Genomic DNA, 19,547 nt, shown 5'->3' with positions numbered 1-19,547 from the left:
CAGCAGCAAGCAAGCAAGAAAGATAATATTAACTATATATGGCGAATCAGAATATCACAAACCATGTATATACCACCAAACCCGTCCAAGCATCTCTCCCCCACTTCTAACAAGTAACAATAACAGTCATAGTGTTCTTTTTAAAAGTAGGAAGTAGCCAATTCCCTAACATGCACCACATAACAATAAAGCAGCAGTTTGCAATTTATATAGCAGCAATCAACAAGTTTACCTTTCTTTTACCGGCTCCTCGACGACGAACTCACACTCGGGCTTCTAGAGTGACTTCTCGAGGATCGACTGTCCCGGCCATGAGACGGGCTCCGGCTCCTCTTTGGAGACTTGCTTCGCCTCCTCCCACCTTTGCTGCTGGTAACAGGGGACACACTTCTAGAACTGCTGCTGCTGCTTCTACAATAACTCGGGGACCTACTCTCACCAGAGTAGCTCCCACAATCACTAATCGACACACTTCGCGAGTAACTTCTCCTCCCAGAATAATATTTCCGATACCCCGGGGATATGCTACGGCCAGATGACCTGTACCTGCCTCTATAGTGGCGATCGTCGGGAGAGACGTCCCGGTAATGCCTTCGGTAGTACCTTTCATCGGGAGAGTAATCCCTATAATAGTAACAATCGCGGGAGGATCTGTAGGACCTTCTGTAGTATCGACCGTCAGGGGAATAGGATGGCGAGCGGGAGTAAGATCTTCTGCTGCGGCGATAGTGCGGTGGAGAATACGATGGCCTACGCCTCGAATATGATCTGCGGCGATAATAAGGAGAGTAGCCTCTGCTGCGGTGGCTATCCCCGTCGGATGAATACTGAGGGGACCGATTCCTTGAGCGAGGTGTGTAGCTTCGGGTACGGGACCGGCTTCTTGAATCAGATGAGTAGCTTCGAGAGCGACGACGGGCTGCGGAAAGACCATCACAGTTAGAAAAGTTGTGGTAATTTGCTTAAAGATGGTTATAATCAACTAGCAATGGCGGCAGTTCTCAGCAGTTCTCACCGTGCGTACTTTTGAGTCCTAGATACCTTCCCGGGGTTGGGGTACGTCCACGGCGTCTTCTAGCCTGCAGTGCAAGTAAAATACGTACTAGTTAGCACATGCACTACTGATAGTGACGAGATAGCTGATTTCGTGTGCGGCTGGGAAGCAAGATGGAGCTGCGGGTGCGAAAAAAATAAGAGAAACGCAGGCATATAATACAACCCACTGAAATAACAGTCTGATATTTGCTTGAGGTATTTGATTTGATTTGATTTGATTTGTTAGTTTGATGAAGAGCTGCTACACACAGCTACCCTGTCGCCAAAGAAACTTCAGGCGAGAAGAGATGAAAGTGTAACTTGCAAATTAAGCATAATTAATAGAGTAGATGCCCAAAATAATTCTTATACAACAATAAGGGTAGGGACTCTGCAAGGGACTAAGAAGGTAGGTTGTTTGTGTTACCTTCTCCACAGTGATAACCCTGCCCTCGAGCACTGATCTATCCAAGTACCTTATGCAGCGATCAGCTTCTCCAACACTTGACATAGTGACAAAACCAAAACCACGGGATTCGCGCGTCCATGGATCGAGAACAAGGTGAACATCTTCGACCTGAAAGTATAACCATTCCAAACACTGAATAAAACATCCAGCATGTGCTGCATACCTTAAAGATTATAGACATAGTCATCATATATACAGACCATCACCCAAATATATTTTTCTCAAATGGGAACTGGCTATGGCTTTGATTTAGCTTACATAAGGATCAGAGGCACAATCTATCACAAGACTCAATCCAAAACTCGGAACATTTTGTTAACTCTCAAAAGTTCAATACCAAAGTTAACTAAGTATTAGACAGTGGAAAACGATAGCAGACGGACTTGTTCTAAACCACCTTCTTTAGTCTCCCTAGGAAACACAATCGATTTAATTTATTCAAAAGGTAGTGTACACAGTGCATTGTGGCTGGAGCATACCTTCCCTTCAGTTGAAAAGTGCTTCTCAAGGTCTCTCTTTGTGACACGAGTAGATAGTCCTGTCACATACAGGTTATTTCCAGGATTCTCAGCATCAGTAGAATCATGACTTCTGCAAAATTGTTTGTCAAGAAATGAGTTGTTTATCCAGCTGAAGGTGCAAATCGTATGCAAATATACAAAACTTCAGAAATTGAGATAGTGAATTCAAAACCTCAGATTACCTTGACCTACTCCTTGATAAAGACCTTGACACAGACCTGCCACGCCTGTAAGGCGATGGTGATTCAGAGTACCTAGAAGGAAGTAGTTAACAGATCATATAAAAAAGTCTAAAACTAGAGGTAAAATTACTAATTTTAAAATACACATTCCGGTAAATGACACCAGGCGCACCTTGATCCTCTTGAGTAAGACATCTGCAGACAAATATTAACTTATTAGAAATATATAAGCAAATGCAACATACAAAGAAACCTAAATTTATGATAACAAAACTTGGATAAAAGATAGGGAAAAGTGTAGGTGGATCATGAAATATTCTTCTACACGGATTAATATAACTGGTGGAACATCTTAACATAATTTAAATTTGGTGTTTCCAATCGACGTGATGAGGCCTACTAATAGCGAGATATCAGATAATCGTACATACTAACAGACAATGACTGCAAGCGAAGCAGAGAGGTTTACAGAATATTAGTTTTAGGTATCACCTACAAATTAACTACGGGTATAAAAATTACATACAGATACGATCAGCTTTAACAGATTCACGAGCCGCTTTTTCTTGAAAATTAGAAGACAAAGCGCAAATCATTCCCGGTAATTGACACAATATAGAGGAGTGTATTTCACTTGTAGACAACTCTTTAAGGAAATCCGCAAATGAATTTTCGATCCGGGAAAAAGGTCACAAGAGATAGCGCAAGTAAATTTGGGAAGAGACGATATATAGGGAATAGGAAAACCACTGCAAAGACGGATAACTAATAAATCTTCATAGGTTGGAAACAGTTAACAAATTCTTCGTAAAACACCAAAAATCATCACCAATATAGCTAACTCAATCGTTACTAAGCAACAATCAATTATACCTCCTCTTATAGAACCGTAAAATCCTAACTCAAATCAATAATCAAACGATTCCTTCATTTGTCACGAAAACTTACCAGATTTACTACCTCAGCATTCAAATAACAAAAACAAATATATTCAACCAATAAACGAAATACTCTTACACAAATAATAATAATTGTAAGATCCTAAAGAAACTCATCGATATTCACCTTCAGGAGCGATTGGTCGTTGAGATCTGGCTCCGCGTTCTCTGTACGGCTCTTCCTGCTTCGTACGTCTCTGGAATTCCGTCGATGTCTCTGGAAACAAGAACTGCGTCTTTATATATGAGCGGAGATCTGACGAAGCTTCTGGAGAGTCCGGGATGTACGCTGGTTTTAAAGATATATATATATATATTCTTTTAAAAAAAAGTTTTAATTAGGATATTACAATGCAAATTCTTTTTTTTTTTTTTTTAATGCCGTATTTTAAATAAATTGACATGATATTTATACTGTAAATTTAATTTTAAAAAAAAAAACAAAAAAAAAATTTATTTGTCCATATATATTATTAAAGTTATCAAAATATTAATAAAAGCTAACTAAAATCAATTTTTAATCTTGACCTATACATGCTACTTGTCTAATGTAATTTTTTTTTACTTTAAATTATATTATTGGTAATTACTATACAAATTGAAATTTTTGTATATTCAATTTTTTAAAATGTATATAATCCAATTTTTAATATACATAGATAGATTAATACCAAATTTTACAAATATGCTATGTTGTTAATAAAGTACTTATTTGTTTATTTATTTATTTATTTATGTCTACTTTAAAATAAAATATTAATTTTTTTATAATTGTATTTTTTACTTAGTATTAAAATTATTTTTACAATTTATTCTTTTCGTTCTACTTTAGTTGTCTACTTTTATGTAGATATTAAAATCTAAACAAAAATATAATTAATAATAATTTAAAAATATATTAGTAAAATAATTATTATATAATATAAATAATTATATAATAAAATAATTAATTAATTGAATTATAATTTAAAAAATTTAAAATAAAAATATATATATATGGAAGTATGACCTATAAAAATAAAAAATATAAATAAATTACGTAGAAAAAATAAAATACAACTATTATATGATACTAATAAAAAATATTTTTATTACTTTCTTTTATTTATATTATATATTAATATAATATTAATATTAAAAAAAAGTGTATAAATATTTTGTTTGAAAAAATATATACATCCTCCTCTTTGTTATTGAAGTTTCATTGATATTATTTATAGTTTAGTTTTAAGAAAAAAATAATACTACTCGGCATGACACTTTGACATCTGCTTACAATTTAAGACTTGTTTGGTGGTTGTTTCTTAACTTTTTTGTTTTCAATTTTATTTTTTTATGATTTATAGTTGTAAAATTTACAAATATATATATATATTTAATATAATATTCAAATAAAAATAAATATTATGTACTTTGTTTCAAATTGTAAGTATAATTTTGATTATATATGAAATGCTTTTGTGTGTTTATATCGGGGTTTGGATTTTAAATTTGAATTTAGTAAAGATATAGAAGTTAAGATTTTATGTGTTTGTTTGTTTGAGAGTTTGAATTTGTAATAATTATGTTTTTAAAAAATTACTCATTCTGTCTCACTGTGTGTCAAGTGTTCTGTAAATAAAAAAATTTAGTTAAAGTATAATTAATAAGTAATTAAAAAATATTAATACAAATTATTATTGTATAATAAAATTAATCATAGAATAAGATTAAAATAATTAAATAATACTATTAAAGTTATAAATTATAAATTATAAAATTTAAAATGTAATTAAAATGTATAATCATATTTTAATGACAAATCAAATAGGATGAACATAAATAAAAATAATAGATAAAAAAAGTGAAACAAGTTTATTTTACTTGAAAAAGTGATGTATTAATGCGATCGTTTAAAAAAAAAATAAAAAGTGAACTATTGTTTGTTTGATTGTTGTTTAAAATATATTTTTAAATAAGTCAAACAAATATTTCACAAAAAAATAATGCAAAGTACTAATACTATAAATAAATAAATAAACCAAATAACCCATTGATAATTTCTTTATTATTATTTTATCTATATTTTTTTATAGTATTATTATTTATAATTTATAAAATAAGGATAAACTAGTTGGAAAAAAAAAAAAAACCCTCTAAACTACACCTTTCTGTCTGATTTGTATATATCAATTTCTTTTTAAAAAAAATATAAATTAAGAAATACCAGTATTATTGAGTAATGTGTAAAAACAAAATTGACTAAAATACCTTCGAAAATATCATTGATAGAAAATTATATGATTATAATTTTCTGTTAAATGTAGACTATTCATTATTATATAGAACCATAAACTGAACCCTAAAGCTCATATTTACATAATAGTAGAATAAATATATTGAACTACACTGCATTATAATTTATTTTATTTAATAAAATAAATAAATCCTCAATATTTTGACTGAAGATTTTTACTTTTGATTTTACAGCTGTGAAAAAAAAATAAAATAAATAAATAATGTTAGATATTTTCATTCCCATATAAAGGCGGCAAAATTGTCCATAACTCCTTTGTGATTTCGAAACTCAGCATAAATTCCTCCTTTACTTTAAAAATTGTATGGTAACCCCTTGTACTTTAAAAAATATTGCATGAAACCACTATGTGGTTTCGAAACTCAGCATAAATCTTCATTTTACTTTAAAAAATTGCATGACGCTCACTTATACTTTTAAAATTATTGCATAAAACCCCCCTGTCATGCAAAATATATAGATATGAAATCATCTTCTTTTCATGCAACGTTTTTTTAAAGTATAAGAGGATACCATACAATTTTTAAAGTAGAGAAAAAATTTACGCTGAGTTTCGAAAACACTATGGACAATTTTGCCCATAAAGGCCAAAAACAATAGAAGTGTGAAAAGCATGGAAAGTCTTATGTTGTGCCAGCAATGCAAATATTTTTATATAAATGAGTGTCACATGCCATGTGCTAAACCACTACAAATTTGTTAACTCATCCCCCAACTCACATTTCTTACATATTGTTGGAACAAAGTAGCAATATGACTTTTTTCAATTTATAGCAGTATAACTTTTCCCTAAAATCTTTTCATCAAATTAATCTTCAATTTTCTTATACCAAATTAATCTTAATTACTTTTTTTAGCAATAACAATAAATTAAATAATACAAATTTGAGAATTGAAAGATAAAAGAACAAAATAAGATATTGCTTTTAGGGCAAAAACTCAACGTTGTCAAATATTAAAAAATCTACTTTTCCCGGCCACCTAAAAATGCGTTCAAATTTTTTAGCTTGAATTTTATTGTGGATGTGTAATGTTATTATTTTTCAAGCATGTATAGTAAAAAAAATAATTAATTTTCATATGATTTTTTTCTTGAAAAATGAAATAATAAATATTTTAAATATTGACAGCACACAGCAATGTTAAATTTTGCATATGCATTTAATTGCTTTAGATATTTTTAGTTGTTCTGAAATTTGAAAAAATAAAATAAAAATAGTGTGTTTGTGTAGGGGTTATTTAGGATATAATTTATCCACATAACAATAAAAATTACTACATAATAAATAAATTTCTATACTACCTTCATGTTATTCGTATAAAACTAACCAAATGAATAAATATCAAAGCTTGTTTATTTTCTATTTTGATTTGAATTTTATTTTTTTAAAAAAAAATTCGTTAAAATTTGATGTTTTGTACAAATAATATATGTTTCTCTTGTCTATCAAAATAGTGTGTCAATTTCCTATTTTACTAATAAAGTAGACTCGTTTGTCCCGTAAGGAATGACCTGGTGGTGTAAGAGTTGGCCCGTTGAGCCTGGTTCGCAGGGTGTTAGGTTCGGTCGGCTGCGAGTTCCCACATAAAAAAAAAATGAAAAAGTAGACTCGCTTTTCTATTTTAATAATCCGGTGTGTTTGTTTTTTTGTTCTACATAAAAATATTATTATTTAATCATGTTTAAATTTTTGAGATTATGATGTCCCACTCTGAAAATATATGTGACAACTCTTTTAGTTTATAAGAGTGATGGTTTTTAAGGATAAACACCAAATTCACTTAATATCAATTGATTTTAAGTTGAAAGTTCAAATATTTTTTTTAACAATTGCAAATTCAGAGATAGATAAATAAATAAATAAGTATATATATATATATATATAGATATAGATATATAGATATAAATTAGCACGTACAATAATGGTCGTTGGACATGAAGCAACTATTCCCATATCTATGACTATGGGATGCCATACAGATAAAATAATACTAATAATAAATGTGAAGAATCATTCTTCAATGAACGGTTCATATATTCTCTTGGGAAAGAAATAAAATATATATCATCACTGGTCACGTTCCTAGTATTTAAAGTTTTGAGTTTTATTGTTAATAATTGAAAGATAAATTTATTAATTATATTAATTAATAGTATAAATTAAAATTAATTAAAATCTCATGGTGTATTTGTTTAGTGAAATTATTTGAAAATATATATATTTTATTTTATGTAAAGTATAAAGAAGTGTATAAGTAATATAAAAATAATAAATACGTATAAAATATTATTTTTTTTAAAAAAATTATACTACCTCCGTTCACCTCTTATCTATCAATTTGTATTTGGCGTTATTGCTTTTAACATTAAATATATCATTATATTTGTATAATTTTTTGTACAAATGTCATTACATTAGTATTATAAGACATCAATAAAAATATTTTTGTCATTTTTTTTAAATTTGTACTATGTTTTGATATAATAATTAATATTCAAATAATAATATATAAAAATAAGTGAATAGATGGACGAAGATACTATTTTGTTTGAAAATTGTAAAAAAATACACCCTTAAATATTGAGCAGTGGGATAGTAGGTTGGATCGATGAACCGGCAACAGATCCAAGGCGGCCTTAAATCCGGCGCCGGTTCAAAAAAGAATTGCACGGTCGGGAGAAACGCTTTGATCCGGCGGTGGTGGGAGGGACACGTGGCCAAACTACAGTCGCTAAAAAGGGTTAGAACAGGGTCCGTGAAGACAGCCGCCTCGGCCTACAATTTGGCACGTGACTGGGGACGCCAAACCACCGACTTCAGCAAATCACTCCTCCTCCTCCTCCTTCAAAAATTCACTTATAAACAAACCCTCAAATCAAATTGCATAAAAAATATCAGCACCTCCACGGGTCCTACCATGGCGATGGCGCCCCAATAATATTATTGCTATTCCATTCCTATTCGCGTATCGCTCTCTCTCTCTCTCTCTTCCAGTCTCTCTCTACCTTTCTTGGACTGTCCCAAGATTTTTTCCTCGCTGCTTTTTCGTTTGCTACTGTCTTCTGCCAATTTTCTCTGTATTTAAAGACGCCCCTAGCAGATGACAGTAAGTGAAGATCGATTCGGCGGCGTCCTTCGCCGGAGCATTTCTTTCCGGTGAGTTTAATTCTTAGGTTTTCTAAGGCGAATGCATTCTGGATTTGATTTTTGGTGGATTTAATTTGGTTGTTGAGAAATTAGGGTTTGTTCATGTGCTTAATTTGGGGATATTCCTTTTTGGTACGATTCCTTTGCAGGTATTGAGGCTTGCTTTTTCCGACGGATCCAAATCTGAATCTTCTGTGAAAGTTCATTTCCTTTAATTCCAGTTTCCTCCACTTTTCGCCGATTCCTCAAATCTCGTCGAGATTATGGAGTTGAAAGTAGCTGCGAATTCATTACACTGGTCCCCGTCCTTCTCGTCGGCGAAATCCTTCCAACCTTCGAAGCGCCGGCGGCGCCTCGTCTCCGGCGATGGATCTACCTTCACTCCGCAGCTAATCCTGTCCGTCCGTCCTCGATCTTGTAACAGCAGAAAATCCTCTGTCTTAACCGTCCAAAGTTCATTAACCTCCGTCTCCAATTCCTTCCCCGATGAAGAATTCTGGAAGAACATCCAGGAATTCGCCACAAGGTTCCACCGGACGGACGACGTGGCGGCGGCCGGAAGCTCCTCGACGCCGGAGGATTCCAATTCCAATTTCCCGGAAAGAGACGAAACGATCCCCGGCAACATCGAACGCAAGGCTAACAGCTTAGACATTCCATTCTCATTGAGGATCATCAAGAGCAAGAAGAAATGGCAGGAAGGGTTTACCGACGCCGGCGAGACGGCCTGCTGCTCGATCAAGAAGGCGTTTTCGTCAATGGTGTTCATAATCCGTGAACTTCATAGCTACACTCTGCAGATGCGCGAAGCTCTGTTCTACGAGGATTTGCAGGGGATCATCGCCCGCGTGCAAAAGGATATGCACGCATCCTTCGTCTGGTTGTTCGAGAAAGTGTTCTCCCACACGCCGACGCTGATGGTGTACGTGATGATCCTCCTCGCTAATTACAGCGTCCATTCATTGTCGATTAGTCCTGCCATAGCTGTAACCGCCCCAACCGGACAAGTCGAGGATCATAGAACATTCGATTTCTCCGTAGTTAGGACGGCGAACTCGGCATCCATGACGGGAAAAGCTGCCTCGGTGGGCGGCCGCAGTAGCGGAGGCGGCGGCGGGAATTATAAGCCTATTGCTAGCGGGATGGACGGGGATGGGAGGTTCGACGACGACTTGAAATGTCTTCCGAGTGTGGTTCCTGATGGTGTTTCGTCGTCGTCGTCGAGAATTGGGGAAGAGTCGGTGTCGAATCAAGAGTCCCGCAAAGAGGGACCGTTGGATCAGATATTCCAATCCCGGGATGATGCGGGTGTCGTCGATGGTGGCGAATATTCGGATCACTTGAGGACGGAGATGCAATACGAGACGCAGTTGGCTTGCGATCCGAAGAACTCGTTGCTACTCGCAAATTACGCACAATATCTCTATGAGGTGGCGAAGGACTACGACAGGTATTCATCTAAGGCTTTCGAGTTCTTAATCATCCGCAATATTAGTCGAATAAATGTTTAATCGATACGGACCGTTAGATGCGATAACCTCCGGGGCCGGGATGATGTGTGCCGTGAAAGCGTAACGTGTGGTGTTCTTTCGATCTTCCTTTAGTGAGTAATGACGACGATGTCAGTGAACCAAATTGTCCCGTCGAATTGAAATATCGTCGAGATGCAATTGGCAGTTTAGCATACGTCTGTACTTGCCTGTCCGTGTCTCGACATCGGGACCGCGCCCGAGGGGGGTCGCCTGTTGGCCCCCCTTGTCGTTGCTACCTTCACATTCTCCGTCCTGATCCCTTCGTAAATTTATATATATATTCATTCGGGATGTGTTTGTCGTTTTATTAAGTGTTTTATTCGATTTGCTTGCAGAGCCGAGGAATACTTCAAGAGAGCGACTATCGAAGAGCCGAAGGATGCAGAAGCATTGAATAAATACGCAACGTTTTTGTGGCGCGCTCGGGATGATCTGTGGGCTGCCGAGGAGATGTATCTCGAGGCGATTTCGATCGAGCCGAGCAACACTTATTATGCCGGGAGCTACGCGAACTTCCTGTGGAACACCGGCGGCGAGGACACATGTTTTCCGCTCGACGGCGGCGACGATGAGTTGTGAGACGGCGGCCGGAAAATATTATACGTATAAAGAATGTGTATGTATAAAGGGACAAGTGTCGCCTGAGCTGTCGGGAGGTGGACACAAATTTTGTGTCGTTCTCTAAAGGTACTATAGATCAAAATTGTAATTAGATTTCATTATTTACAGCTGAATATACATGACCTTTATATTATTGTAATAATTGTCGACAGAACTAATAATGATATTAGTAATATTTTGAGGATTATTGCTCATTTGCATTGCTTGTAATAATATAAATAAAATTTCAAAAAATTAAAATATATTACAATGGTTTTTGTTTAATAAAATTTCAAAAAATTAAAATATATTACAGTAGTTTTTGTTTTTTTTTTTGAGCTGTCTTGATGTCTAAGTATATACTGGAATAGTTTGGAATTTAATACTGTGATAACGAGAAGGCAATAAAATAGAAATAATTATTAATAATAATTGCACCGAGTAGAATTAAATGCTGATATTGCAGCATACTATGAAGACTGGTAGGTCGAACTCATGAATTTTGGAATAAAATTTATTGTGCAACCGTATATATATAATTAGTAGAACCTACTCATAAAAAATGCACACCAATTTATTGCCTCTAATACCTAACCTATCAAGCTATTTTTGAAGTCAAAAATAAATTTTAAATAAAATAATTATTATGTTTTGAATCAATAATGATAAATATATATAATATGTATACATGGAAACACTCTTATATAATATAAGAACATATTACATAAAGTGCACTTAATGAGTAGCTATTACTTATTTTCATTTTATAAAAAATATATATATTATTGTAAATTTTGAATTTTATTGATAGTATCTTTTATTTTATATTTTTTTTTTTATAGAAGATTACATTTAAATAAAAATAAATAAATTAGAAGAATACAATATGAGATACTGCTCAATAAATTCTTTGGGCATCTCCAACCAAAGTTCGTTAATGGCGTTGGGTTGGATGATTTGGCGTGGTTTAGGATTTAGGGTTTAGGGTTTAGATCCAGCCCCATTTTCAACCGACGCCAAATCCAGCTTCATTTTTTTGGCCATTGGTGTTGCACTGTAGTAACACCAAAAAAATGACGTTGCTTCCTTATTTTTTTAAAAAAAATTTAAATTTAAATTTTTATTCTAAATTTTTAAAAAATTATTTTAAATTATAAAAATAAAAATTTGTTTAAAATAATAAAAAATTGAATATTTGAAGAATAATAGTGAAAAATAGAATTATGATTGGCGTAAAATTACCGTAACAATTGCATATTTAGAGTTAAAACTGCATAAATAAAATTGATGGGTTGGAGATAGTCTTAGTATGTGATGATTTTCTGTCTAATTTCTTGAATTTGAATATGCTATAAAGACGAAGAGTACAAGGACACTTAGAAAAATATTTAGAATGGTATTTTCCATCAAATTGCCAAATAATTGGTGCGAAGCATTGTCAATTGTGTATAATAAATTGTGGTGATTGTTTATAGAAGAAAATTATGTAAGAAGCCAAATTTGACTTATTTTGGATGTTATTTATTATTTAACATACAAATGGTATATTGACGGACGTTTTTTATTTTCTTTCTATTTTAGTACAATTATTTAAACAAAACTACTTACATGCATTTAATTCATACTATAAAAACAAGGGTGTATTTTGTTTGTATGTATTCGATTATAAATTTTAATTTAAATAAATATTGAATATGAAATTATATAATAAAAAAATTAAAAATAAAATTCATTTGTTTATATAGGGATTTTTGGAGGTTTTTGAAAGTTTGAAAAAATTAAAAAATTAGTATTTGATTTGATGTTTTGTGAGAGAAGAAATATATTTAACTTAATGTCTTTTTAAAAAATGAATAATAACAAATGAATGGAAGTGTATTATATAAATAAAGCGCAAATATTTGTAGATTAGATTAAATTTTCAAATATTTCTATAAGCACTTTTGGAAACTTTTGCATTATTGTATTTTTTTTCCTCAAAATTCATTATATCATTTATATATATCTATATATTTTCATATATATATATATATATATTTCCACTCACACCGTATTACGGTAACTACTCATTATATATATAATTTTTAAAAATTTTCAAAGCTTCTATTTAATGTAGCCCAACAATCCTTTACTTAATTTTGCAAAATTTGGTTGTCATCTAAGGGTGTGTTTGTTTGGGGTTTGGGATTTTGAGTTGGGATTTGAATAGTAAAATTTTTGAATTTGAATAGTTGTATGATGTGATATAAATAGATGTTGATGTGATGTTTTGAATGTAAAATTAATTTTTAGTATAATATAAAAAATAAAAAATAAGTATTTGATTTGATATTTTTTAGGAAAAAATTTTGGATAAATAATAGGATTTTGTTAAAATCCTTCGAACGAACAAACCCTAAAAATAAATATGTGGAGACCAAATAAATCTTTAAATGATGTATATATTTTTAAGATGACATTTTTGTTTGACGTAGTTTCTTATTCACAAATGAAAAAAAAAAATACATAATTTTCTAAACAATATAATAATAATAATTTATCACGGATGACATTCAACAAACAGTTCCTTTGTTGTTGGGATTATTGATGTGTTTTTATTTTTTCTTTACTATTTAATTTTTATAAATATAAAAATAAATATTTATTTTATTACAAGTACTTATTAAAAATATTATTTGAATAAAATAAAATTTTTTAAAAAAATTAAAATTAAGTAACCACACGTACAATTTTGATCAATGTGCAAAAAAACATAATTTCAAATATTATTTGGGCCTATGGGTTTACATGAGTGGGCTAGTCTATGGCCCATAATTACAATACTTGACGACCTTACTTATGGGTAAGGCCCACTTCTCATAAAAATAAGTAAGAAATAAATTTTCTCAAAAAGTATTTTATTTGATAAATAAGTACATTTTAAATAAAAATATACCCATGAGTATATTCTTTTAGTCTTTTAAATCAAAATTATCATTATCTATCATGCACAATTTCTAATAATATTAGAATATTATTTAAATAAAAATTTAAATTAATATTAAATTACAACCAAACAAACTGGTATATAGTCATATTTATCAGTTTTATCCATTCTAAAATAATAATCTCATTTCTATAAATAATTATATCACTATAAAATTATTCTCACTTTTTTCATTATTATTACACAATTGTCACTATTTTTTACATTAATACACTCGTAAGGCAAAAAAAAAGTCTTTTACCCGTATTTTTTACCCACTAATCCAGTGCCAAACACAAATCAGATTATAATTTTGGAACGAAAGAAGTATTTTATTTTATAATTTAAATAGATTTTTTTTAAAAAAAATATTATACTTAAATAATATTTTAATTTGTTTTCTGCATTTAGATATTTAGATACTTGAATAGTACTTCTTCCATTTCAAACATAATGCAACAATTTGTTTTTTTTCTGTTGCAAATATTATGCAATATTTATAATCATCTCTGCCTTATATTTTATCCAATTTTATCCTAGTATTGAATATTGTAGTAATCATCTCTCACAAACAAATAGACCGTACCCCATTATCTATATGTACATAGCCTCATCAATAAATGGAAGTTTGTTTTACGTCATTTTCGTACCCCCATCATCTATATATCTATAGTGGTCCCCTCCCAGTCACGGGCACTAACAAATGCCCTAAACCTAAGGGTCTGTTTGGTTTCACGGTTTAAGAGGGGAAGAGTGGGAATTATAAAAATTTTTGTGTTTTGTTCAAATTTTATTAGAAAAAGGGGAGGGGAGTCAATTTTTTCTAATTTTTTTTTTTTTATCAAATTTTTTTTTTATTTTATTACCTATTACACCATTTACATATTTTATTAGAAATTTTATAATATTTTTCAAAATTTTAATATTTATTTATTTTAATTTTAATTATATCAAATAAATATTAATATATATTAAAATTATATTATATATTTTGAAATAGTTTTAATTCACGTATTTTAATCAAGTTTAATTATAATAATTTTTTAATAAATTACAAATGAGCATATAATTATATCTATAATATTAATATTTTATTTTATTTTTATCATATAATATGAGCATATTATTATAGATACAAGAATTTAGATAAAAAAATCAAATAGTTTAATTAATATTAAAAAAATATAAATTATAAAATATAAAATATTTTTATAATATACTTAGTTTATATAATTTTTGTTATAGTGTTATTATTTATACACTAAAATTATTGTTTATTTTTATTGGTAAATTTAATAAATAAATAATGTATAAAATATTTGATTATTCGAAGATCGTAATGTAATTATTGTTTTTATTATATTATATAAATAAATTTTGTATCACATTTTATAAATAAATTAATCGTTTTTTATTAAATACTTTTATTTTTTTAATTTATATAATACAGAGATAAAATAATAAAATAATTATATTTTATTTTATTTTTTTGTTTAACCAAACAGAAAAATACTATTTTTCCTTATCTGATCTCTCTTACTCTCGTATGAACTAAATACGTTACTACAATTTTAATATTTTTCCCCGTCTTCGCCTCTCATCCGTTCTATTAAAGCCCTCCCCTTCCCTTCCTCTGAACCAAACAGAAATACCGAAGCCACCAACCTTAGAATATCACCTCTCCCAAATTCCTTCATTCCCAACGCCCGCCGTCTGTATCCTCCGGCCGCCCACCACCGCCGACGCTTCTTCCTCCTCCGCCCCCAACAGGGCTTGATAGCTCCACAACATATCAAGTCTGGTTGTGGTAGGAATTTTGTTCATATTTTGGAACGAACAGTTTTCATGGGTCTTCTTCAACCTGCTCCCAAAACATCAAATTGTAATCAAATTCTTGAGAAGCCCCTACTTAAGAATATGGCTGATTTTCTACAAGAGGTAAATTGGACCATACGATTAATCGAATACATTTCCGTCTCAATTTATAAGAGTAGCTGAAGAATTTTGGAAATCACGACATGGTCAAGATTTGCAATCTTTTTCCGTCGATTCCATATGATAAATCTAAATTCTCATCCTTCAGCTTTACCGGAAACCATGTATGCGATCTCAAGATGGGAGTTTTTCAAAGTTTGTTTCTCCCAAGAGTTGCTTCTCATCAGAAAAAAACAACCGTATTTTGTAGGTTTGTAAAGTACTTTGAATGGTTAGTTTCTTACAATTTTACTGCGATAATACTATTGTATTAGCTTAATTTTCATTGAGTGCATGCATAGTAAGCAAAAAAACTCATCTAAGTGAAGTTTAAATGCATATATATATATAGTAAGTACATCAATGAAGTTTCGAGGAATCTAAATTCTATGTCACAATTAGATGATTTATTTCTCGGGTTCTCTCATCGTAGGGACATCTTGGGTCTTTAATAAAATTTTAGTTGGGAATGAAATTCGAAAAGTATACTATAGTGCTTTTGCTTTGTGATGATGAAGTCCGAAAGAAGATGAACTAATCTTACAAATATTTTGCAGATTGTGTATGTAGCAAGACTAGCATGCAGATACGTGATGAATGAAAAGTTGTATCTCTCTTGCTTGTTGTCCAGTGGGTTTGCCGAGCTACCTTTAACAGTATCTCGGCTTCCTATATTTTACAAGCAAAGAGATAATCTCTTTCATCCTGCATGGTCATAGTCTTTAACAATCTTTTAAGCCGGATTCCCTATTCGATGGTTGAATCTATTACATGGTCTTGCATGGTATATTTCAGCGTTTGATAAGCCTCCGACGCCGCGAGGTATAATGACAAATCCAAATAACTCTTCAAGTGCAGTTGATGATAATGAAACCATATATATTATAGTCATTCATGTACTTGTTTTCTTTCTTTAATTATTGACGACGATCTTGTTTCAGGACTGATGAAACCATGGTGGATATGGGCATACTGGGTATCTATATTATCCTATACGCAACCGGAAATTGCTGTCAATGAATTTCTAGTAATAAAATATTGGTAGAACAATAGTGTGCACCATACATTCAAGCATTGAGATATTTGAAGGGAGTCTTTTAATTTTTAGTCATTGGGTTTTCAGAAACCACCGGATAAGAATATAGGTGATTTTCTACAAGAGATAAAAGGTGAATTTTCGATATCATCTTCTACCTTTTGTAGAAAATCAGCCGTATTCTTATACGTTAGATCTCTGAAAACCCAATGACTTAAAAATAGAAGAACTTGAGTAGGTTGCCCTTGTTTGTATAATGTGCCCCTTAGAAAGTAATATTTCACTTAAAAATGTTATGGATGATAATAAAAGTAATGCACTATTTCCCATTGGTATGTTTTATTTAATGTTAGTCATGTATATTCAAATAATAGTACTACTCAATCTACATGAAAGCACACCAGAAAATTTTAAAGTTTTTGGAAAAATTTTGAAATTATTTTATTAAAAGAAAATTTAGGAGTATAAATTTTCTCTAAACGTGTTTAAACACTTAATAGTTATATTTTAAACAATATTGGGTGCATTAGAAATTCTCATAAAAAATTTAAAAAAGAAAAGAGAAGAAAAAGTAATCATGTTCTAGCTATTAATAAATTGAATTTTATTAATAACTCTATTTTATTTTATTTTATTTATTTGTTTCAGAAGATTAATAACCTATTAATTAATAAAGGTACATTTCTCGATGTCCGTCCATCTATGCTTAGGCTTTGACCGCCGAATTCTAAATATGATATGCTACCAACAATTCAAACCACGATTTAGCACGAACTCATTATTTTATAATTTCTTTACTTATTTATTTATATTTTTAGTTAATTATTATTTTGACATATATTTTTAATATTATAACTTCTTGGCACCGACCATTGTCATTAAGATGAACATTTTAAGAATTTATACAACTTTATTTGATTCAATATCATTAAAAATAAAACTTTTATGAGTTTGTAATACAATATTTCATACCAATAGCAATGTCTTAAGGGATATACTTATGTTTCCTCATAACATCAATCCAATACAACATTGAATCCAAGGCACCATACCTTCTTGTCTTGAACCCCATTGAATCAATCTTCTTTCTACTTACCAACATTTTCTTCGGGATTCGAAACATCACATCCAACATCTGCCAGTTCGCCAATTCCTCGACTTCCGTCTTCACAAGTCCGTTTCCCTCGACAATTTCTCTCCAAACATCTTCCTTTCCCGCCATCGCCTCGGCGTACACGAATTCCTCCGAAACCCCCCCGCCCGTAACCCCGAGCTTCTCCCCGATCGCCCCCCATATCTCCTTCCACGCGTAATCCTCACCGTTGATCGCATTAAATGCTTCCCCTCTGCGGGGCCCGCCCCTCGTCGCCGCCCACACATGTTGCTCGGCGACGAGCCGAGCATCCGAGCAATCGATATGCATCTCCTCCCAACAACGACGCGTCCCGCCGAACAAAAATGGGAGACCTAAATACTTGCACAAGGTGCCGTAAACGCATAAACTTCCGACGAAGTTATAAAACGTTCTCCTCGAGCACCCCGCGATCAATCCCGGCCGGTGGATCGACCATGCGACGTTACGACCCGGCAATTTCTCGTCCAACAAGTCCTCGAGACCGTAGTAGAAGTTACGCCCGACGTCGATCCTCGGAGACTCCTCGTCGTACAACATGACCCCCTCGTCCCCCGACCCGCCAGTCAACGACACGTAATGCTTCACCCCGGTTTGCAACGAGACGTGCCGTAGCCCCGTCGCGTTTCGGAGAATCACGTCCAAAGCGTTGCCCATCATCGACTTGTTTTCGTCGTAGCACTCGACGGTGTCGACGGGGAACCCGGCGGCCCAAGTGAGCCAAAAGACGTGAGTAACGTCATCCATCGGGGCGAGCTTTTTTTCGACGTCCTCACGACAAAGTAGATCGCACAAAACGAAACGGTATCCGGGGTGTCCCCGGAACTCGTCTTCCTCTTCCGGAAGGCGGCGCCGGGCGACGCCGTAGACCTTCCAGTCGTCGTCGACGTCGATGTCGCCGGGCCCTGCCGAAAGCAGGCTTCTTGCAAGCTGTCTCCCCACAAGGCCAGTCACCCCAAAGATGGCTGCTACATTAGGTTTAGTGTTGTGTTTTTTTGTATCATGTAGAGCCATTGATGAATTCTTGATTCTTGATTCTTGAATGCATCAATACCTTCCTTATTTATAGCAATGGTTTATGGCTTTATGCACATTACCATTTTTCACTGTATATACTTAGGGGGTGATAAAATTAGGTAAGGCACCAAAAAATCGTGTTTTGTCTGGCCCGACTCGATTTATCAAAATTATTAATTTATATTTAATATATTTATATATATATGTTAATTAATGAAATAGTTTCAAAAATTAAAAGATACTTTTATGGTAAAATTCTTAACATGTGTACATGTGGTTAAAAATAGCGGTTAAAAATAGATTAGTGTGACTTCCCTTGTTAGCTATTGGGAGTTCTCACGAAATGAAATAAAACAAAAAAAATTTGATTCTTATTTATTTATAATATATAAATACTATTTGATGTGTTTACCATTGTGTACGTTAGTTTTAAATTTATTTATATTACGTTGAAATATATATATATATATAATGCAGTTGTAATTTAAAATAGTACATTTAATGTTCTCAAATATTTTAGAATTTAAAAAATTAAAACAAAATCAAAACATAAACTATCACACAATTAGTGTTGATTGCCTTCAATTATTCAATATCTTATATATCTTTGACCAGTATTTCATATACATATAGTCAGTATAATAAATCTTTAATGTATAAAATGTGTAATTAAAAAGTAATACTTAGTCTGTACTCATTTT

At 32.1% G+C, this 19,547-nt stretch overlaps 3 protein-coding genes and 1 long non-coding RNA gene across 7 annotated transcripts; 2 read left to right on the top strand and 2 right to left on the bottom strand.

Annotated features, from left to right (window-relative positions):
• Positions 1-7: 7 nt before the first annotated feature.
• LOC127259776 (serine/arginine-rich splicing factor SR45a) lies at positions 8-3,415 on the bottom strand. Its single transcript, XM_051287363.1, has 7 exons — positions 3,273-3,415; positions 2,380-2,402; positions 2,208-2,279; positions 1,984-2,095; positions 1,463-1,612; positions 1,016-1,079; positions 8-919 (listed from the first exon to the last, which is right to left on the bottom strand). The coding sequence occupies exons 2-7, from the start codon at positions 2,400-2,402 to the stop codon at positions 240-242; spliced, it is 1,101 nt and encodes a 366-aa protein (XP_051143320.1). The 5' UTR covers positions 3,273-3,415; the 3' UTR covers positions 8-239.
• A 4,913-nt stretch (positions 3,416-8,328) lies between these two features.
• LOC127259774 (uncharacterized) lies at positions 8,329-10,930 on the top strand. 3 transcript variants are annotated; one of them, XM_051287361.1, is made up of 4 exons: positions 8,329-8,599; positions 8,740-10,040; positions 10,119-10,193; positions 10,458-10,517. In XM_051287361.1, coding segments are annotated over exons 2-4 (1,263 nt in total). In that variant the 5' UTR covers positions 8,329-8,599; positions 8,740-8,853; the 3' UTR covers positions 10,459-10,517. The 3 variants fall into 3 exon arrangements, with proteins under 3 accessions (XP_051143318.1, XP_051143317.1, XP_051143316.1); XM_051287360.1 differs by having other exon boundaries at positions 8,330-8,599; positions 10,119-10,517; XM_051287359.1 differs by lacking the exon at positions 10,119-10,193 and having other exon boundaries at positions 8,335-8,599; positions 10,458-10,930.
• A 4,362-nt stretch (positions 10,931-15,292) lies between these two features.
• On the top strand, positions 15,293-17,039 carry LOC127260137 (uncharacterized). Of its 2 annotated transcripts, XR_007840641.1 has the most exons (4): positions 15,293-15,625; positions 15,771-15,893; positions 16,219-16,483; positions 16,603-17,039. It is a non-coding gene; the product is annotated as an uncharacterized LOC127260137 (long non-coding RNA). The 2 variants fall into 2 exon arrangements; XR_007840640.1 differs by having other exon boundaries at positions 15,771-16,483.
• A 150-nt stretch (positions 17,040-17,189) lies between these two features.
• LOC127260136 (3-oxo-Delta(4,5)-steroid 5-beta-reductase) lies at positions 17,190-18,965 on the bottom strand. Its single transcript, XM_051287819.1, has one exon. The coding sequence runs from the start codon at positions 18,841-18,843 to the stop codon at positions 17,683-17,685; it is 1,161 nt and encodes a 386-aa protein (XP_051143776.1). The 5' UTR covers positions 18,844-18,965; the 3' UTR covers positions 17,190-17,682.
• Positions 18,966-19,547: the final 582 nt, after the last annotated feature.

This window comes from Andrographis paniculata, unplaced genomic scaffold, assembly GCF_009805555.1.
Source record: "Andrographis paniculata isolate CXL003 unplaced genomic scaffold, ASM980555v1 Contig60END, whole genome shotgun sequence".
Classification (NCBI taxonomy): Eukaryota; Viridiplantae; Streptophyta; class Magnoliopsida; order Lamiales; family Acanthaceae; genus Andrographis; species Andrographis paniculata.
This window is presented reverse-complemented; position numbering and strand designations above follow the sequence as displayed.

Excerpts from the sequence above, each read along its gene's own strand:
- LOC127259774 (XM_051287359.1), top strand. The coding sequence starts at position 8,854 with ATGGAGTTGAAAGTAGCTGCGAATTCATTACACTGGTCCCCGTCCTTC. Across the intron at positions 10,041-10,457 it reads GTGGCGAAGGACTACGACAG|AGCCGAGGAATACTTCAAGA; the intron begins GTATTCATCTAA and ends ATTTGCTTGCAG.
- LOC127259776 (XM_051287363.1), bottom strand. The coding sequence starts at position 2,402 with ATGTCTTACTCAAGAGGATCAAG. Across the intron at positions 1,613-1,983 it reads ACTTTTCAACTGAAGGGAAG|GTCGAAGATGTTCACCTTGT; the intron begins GTATGCTCCAGC and ends TTATACTTTCAG. Across the intron at positions 920-1,015 it reads AGGACTCAAAAGTACGCACG|CCCGTCGTCGCTCTCGAAGC; the intron begins GTGAGAACTGCT and ends GTCTTTCCGCAG.
- LOC127260136 (XM_051287819.1), bottom strand. The coding sequence starts at position 18,843 with ATGGCTCTACATGATACAAAAAAACACAACACTAAACCTAATGTAGCA.